General features: G+C 43.6%; 1 protein-coding gene across 1 annotated transcript; it reads left to right on the top strand.

Moving 5' to 3' along the window:
- The first annotated feature begins 239 nt into the window (after window positions 1–239).
- LOC139435220 (uncharacterized) lies at window positions 240–1,880 on the top strand. The gene is made up of 2 exons (XM_071205676.1): window positions 240–1,562; window positions 1,652–1,880. The coding sequence occupies exons 1-2, from the start codon at window positions 663–665 to the stop codon at window positions 1,712–1,714; spliced, it is 963 nt and encodes a 320-aa protein (XP_071061777.1). The 5' UTR covers window positions 240–662; the 3' UTR covers window positions 1,715–1,880.
- The last annotated feature ends 3,456 nt before the right edge of the window (window positions 1,881–5,336 follow it).

Raw genomic sequence — 5,336 nt, 5'->3', positions numbered from 1 at the left:
CTCCTTTATGTTCCTTAGTACCCCCACCTGCCCAGGACAGCCAGGCATTATGGGACTCCCTGCGGGCAGAGCTCCAACAGGACCTTAAAGACCAGATGTTAACACTGGGCAAGTCTCTCATGGAAGAGATGCGTGGTCAAATTGCTAACCTCTCTGGGGCCTGCTGACTCAACTGTACAGAGGCAAAACCCACAAGCAGGGCCCGCATTTTAGCCTAGGCCTCGTCAACCACCCCTGGTCACAGCCAGGACTCAGTTCCAGTGGGACCCCCAAGGTCGGCCAATCTGTTTAGAGTGTGGGCAGGCGGGTCACACCCGCCGGTTCTGTTCCAGACGACGCTCTGGACCTTCGGATTTTTAGTCTCCTCGGTCGCTGCCGGGCAAGCGGTCGAGGAGGGGACCCAGACCACACCCCCAACAAAGCCTGCGTTGATTGGTACCTGCCCAGAGTTGGATGTAATTATAAGTGGTGAAAATATTCCTTGTATATTGGACACTGGTTCGCAAGTCACTCTGTTCAGTTATTCTCTGTTTCAGGAGAAGTTTGGAGAAAGATTGGTCCGAGGAGACATCCCCTGGCTCACTCTGAAGGCTGCAAATGGGCTTCACATCCCATACATTGGATATGTGCTTTTGGACTTTGAGATCAATGGGGTGAAGGTAATGGGGAAGGGTGTGGTGGTGGTTGAAGATTCCTGCCTGCAACAGGAATGTGCCTTATTGGGGATGAATGTGATTGGGGACTGTTGGCAAACTATCTTCCAGGATGGCCACCAAGGAGAGGCGGCTTTCAGGTCAACACTGCCACCTGCGGTCAGCACAGCCTGGGGAAAGGCTTTTGCTGTTTGTCGACGAGTGGGCCGGGTTGGATCCCCCACCGAACTGCAGGGGGTTGCCAAGCTGCCACGTCAGTCTGCTGTGTTGGTTCCCCCAGAGACAGAAATGATTATCTGGACCCAGGTGCCCCAAGCAGTTGGCACCCCAGACTGCTGTGTTATGGTGGAAAATCTCCAGAATGATGACCAGGAGTGGAGGGTGGCGAGGACACTGAGCTGGGTAAGGAGTGGAAGAGTGCCGATAAGAGTGTGTAACCCCCATCCCTTCTCCATAGAGATCCCCCAGCGTCGTGCCCTGGCTACAGTGTCCCAGGTGGATCCTCAGGCTGTGAAGACCGAGGAGGAGTTGGTGTTGACCCACACAGGGCCATCTGCGGTGGAGGTAGAGGTGAGGAGTATAAGCAGCACTCCAGTCCCGAATGTTACTGTACCTCCAGATCATCCGGCCCTGGCATTGCAAGGAGAGGACCTCAACCATAACGAGCAGCAGCGGTTAAGTGATCTACTTCAGAGGTGGACCAAGGTTTTTGCAGCCAATGAAGATGATTTTGGCCACACAAGTGCAGTCTTGCATCAGATCCCTACCGGTGATGCACCTCCAATCCGACAGAGACACAGGCCAGTTCCACCAGCACTCTATGCTGAGTTACGAGCCCTACTGGAAGGTATGTTGGAAAATGGGGTTGTAAAGGAAAGTTCCAGCCCCTGGGCAGCACCTGTAGTGTTGGTAAGGAAAAAGGATGGATCGTGGCGTTTTTGTGTAGATTACCGGAAACTTAATGCCATAACTCACAAAGATGCTTTTCCTTTGCCCAGAGTCGAAGAGTCGCTCACCCACCTCAAGGAGTCAGCTTGGTACTCCACACTGGATCTGGCTAGCGGGTACTGGCAGGTTGCGGTGGACCCCCGAGACCAGGAGAAGACCGCCTTCACAACACCAGTGGGCCTCTTTCAGTTTGAGCGGATGCCGTTTGCCTCTGCCCAGGTGCACCTGGTCTGCCCCTGGCTCCGCCTCTGCCCAGGTGTTCCAAATTCCACTCAGCCGTGTGTATATATAGAGAAGAGAAGCTGGAGGAGAAGTCTCGCCTATTCTAACGCCGGGAGACACTCTCTTTAGAATACCTCTTTGCCATTTTGAGCAGTAGGCCATATTTTTGCAGATGTGTTTATGTTTAGCCTGGAGGACCTGGTAGTCCAGTTTTCGCGGCTTTATTTTGTTTCCCATAGGGTTTATATTTGATTTCTGGTTAGGGGGGAGCTCTGGGTCCTACAGTCCGTGGTGTGGCTGGCTCGGGTTCCCTCCTTCTGTTTGTTCCTTTTGGCCAGTCCTCCAGACCTCTTTTTGTTTCGCTTGTGTGAGCAAACGGCTGATTATCAATAAATGCTCGTTACCAAGTACTGCGTGTATTCTTTCATGTTGCGGGTCTCAGCACGAGCCACTACCGCGGAGTAGAGGTTGGGGCCGTAACAACATCCAAGACACTGTGAAATGTACTTTGCACTACAATGGAGTAATAATAAGTTAAAATGGGCATTTTCTTTGTTTTTCTTTGTTGATTGAGCTGATTGAATTGTGTAGTTATGGTAAAATCTCAGTTAACTAGTCAGATTTACAATATAATATCGTATTATTTACAGTAAATTACTGGCTAATGTTTTGCATTACTTCTACAGTAAAAGTGAAAATACAAGTAATTACTGTAATTTATGTACAACAAGGTTCCATAATGCATTGCAGGTCTCCCTTGAAAAAGAGATCTATGATCTCAATGGGACCAATCTGGTTAAATAAAGGTTTGAAATGAAATGAAAATAATACCACAGCTCTGTACTGCTGTATTACATGGGCATGCATGGCAACTGTAAAGTCACAGTATTTAGTTGTACTTTTATTCTAATTTACTGTAAAATATCTATAGTAAATTACTGTGAAATCCATGCAACTAGTAGCCAGTAATGTACTGTAATTGTACAGCCAAACATTTTACAGTGTATACCTATACTGTAGCATGACACTTGGCCTAGTTATTTGGGTTATTTGAAATTGTAAGATAACACATCTTTTAACTCTTCTCTGAAATTGGATAGACTCAACAGTTGATCACTTAATCCAGAAAATTGCACATACTTACTACCAGCTCAACTGTAAAGAACAATCTTTAAAATCATGACAACCTAGAATTTTTTCTTTCTGTGTTATGTCTTTTCGATCAGCATCTTGCTGAAGAATGCATTGGTGACATGCAGTTGCTTTGAAAAAGCACGAGTGGAGGAACATGACATGACATTATCCTATGTCCTACTCGTCATCTTGAACAGAGTGTAATGTACTGCATCAAGACTTGGAAAGCACTTTAGATCATACACACTCCGGAGACATGAAAACTGGTCATTGGGGAGTTTTCCATGCTTGTACCATTGTTCACCATTTAAGAATCTCTACACGCAGTGAGGAACCAGAAAGATAGGTGAATGCGCTTGCCTGTAGCCTTTGGATTCCAAAATAAATCTACTGCTTACACTCTCACAGTCATCAGTACTCCTCCATGCACAACACTAATCTATGAGATGGAATGAGACATAGAGAGACTCTGTTAGACAACAGTGTCCTAGGCTTGTTACAAATGTGATTTTGATGTAAAATGACAAGTACAATTTGAAAGCATCCATGTGATTTCATTTCAGTTTGCCACCTCCTAGTTTATGAATTTCAACTAGTGAAACCTGTCAGCTATCAATGTTAATAAATCTTAGTCTGATCAGCACATACAAACCAACAAAAACCTTTGAAAGCCATTCAAATAGGAGTGCCCACTGTTTTTAGTGAGGATTATTCCTCTTTGAACCATTTCACCATTTTTTTTTATCAACTGATAATTATTCTTACCTAAAGAGACATCAATTAGATGGTCAATATACTTTTTTTGTTTTAACTTCAGTCACGTCACTACATCCAGATCAAGAAAAGCATCCGTAGGCCTACCAGAAATAATAATTAAATTTTTGGGGTATTATGCTAAATTATTTTTTTGCCAAGAGTTATATGAGAGGATCAAAACAGCTTTCATGCCTGTGTCACAAATATGAAGCTATCAAAAGCATCTGGTAAGCATGGCTTAGCATGAGAAATGGAAATAAGAGAATCAAGCAATCTCTGAAGCCATCGGCTTCGAGATAAGATAAGATCAAGATAAGCTTGTGGGGGAAACTGCCAATACTTCTGGGGTTGCCAGCTGATATCCGTGCCAAGACTTCCTCTTCTGTGCGCAGTAAATTGTTAACAGTTTAGCAAGTTTAGTTTCAAGTATACAGTTGTAAAACGCTCTCTTTAACCACATTGTTCACAAGTAACAAGATCATTTTAAACCAATCAAAAGCTAAACTATCGTCAGACGATAGCCCAGTAGATTACGAGATTGCATTTAGGCAAGGCAAGGCAAGGAAAGTTTATTTATATAGCACCTTTCAGCACCAGGCAATTCAAGGTGCTTTTCAAAAATGAAAGACATTCAGACAAAGGCATTTAAAAACAGTAAAAGATAATAAAAGAAACATTAAAAGAAAAACAAAAAATTAAAGACATTAAGAAAATGGCATTTAAAATCAGTCATTAAAAAGAAAAGCTAATAAAATAAACATTAAAAGATAAAAGTTACAGTGCAGTCTAAGATATGAATAGTTCAATTATTTCGGTTCTTGATTTTTAATTTATTCACAGAACCTCCCTTTGGAAATCCGAATATTTCCGTCCTGATTGTTAATTTAGACTGAGTACACCCTCAGGAGGGTGTACTAGCCCCCTACTCTGCTTTGCGTTCCATAACAAAGTCTTTAAGTGTTACCTGAACACCCCGTGTTACCAAAACACTATTTTTCACCCGTCGGTGATGTGATACTTGTTCCTCACTACAAATCACCCAAAAACTGATCGTAAACCCTGGCTACGATGGATATCCCAAATATCCTATTTTCGAGCAGTCCCTCTCATAAATGTCATGGAGTTTCAGACGGTTTTCACCATGTTTTGCTCGCATGACATCCACAATTGGACCCTCAGGAGGGTGTACTAGCCCCCTACTCTGCTTTGCGTTCCATAACAAAGTCTTTAAGTGTTACCTGAACACCCCGTGTTACCAAAACACTATTTTTCACCCGTCGGTGCTGTGATACTTGTTCCTCAGTACAACTCACCTAAAAACTGATCGTAAACCCTGGCTACGATGGATATCCTAAATATCCTACTTTCGAGCAGTCCCTCTCATAAATGTCATGGAGAAATTAATTAAGATTACATTTAAAACATTAAAAGAAAAAAATACATGGATAAAAGTTACAGTGCAGTCTAAGATATGAATAGTTCAATTAAAAGCAGCAACAAAAAGAAAAGTCTTCAGCCTGGATTTAAAAGTAGTCAGAGTTGCAGCGGACCTGCAGGTTTCTGGGAGTTTAGTTAGTTCTGACTCTGGGGACAGAAAGCTGACCAGTCCCTGAAGACCTGAGA

This window comes from Pseudochaenichthys georgianus, chromosome 15 (genome assembly GCF_902827115.2).
Source record: "Pseudochaenichthys georgianus chromosome 15, fPseGeo1.2, whole genome shotgun sequence".
Classification (NCBI taxonomy): domain Eukaryota; kingdom Metazoa; phylum Chordata; class Actinopteri; order Perciformes; family Channichthyidae; genus Pseudochaenichthys; species Pseudochaenichthys georgianus.
This window is presented reverse-complemented; position numbering and strand designations above follow the sequence as displayed.

What these genes read in the sequence shown, in the direction of transcription:
- LOC139435220 (XM_071205676.1), top strand. Translation starts at nt 663, where the DNA reads ATGGGGAAGGGTGTGGTGGTGGTTGAAGATTCCTGCCTGCAACAGGAA. An exon ending in GGGCAGCACCTGTAGTGTTG is followed by an intron (nt 1,563 to 1,651) that starts GTAAGGAAAAAG and finishes TCCTTTGCCCAG; the next exon opens with AGTCGAAGAGTCGCTCACCC.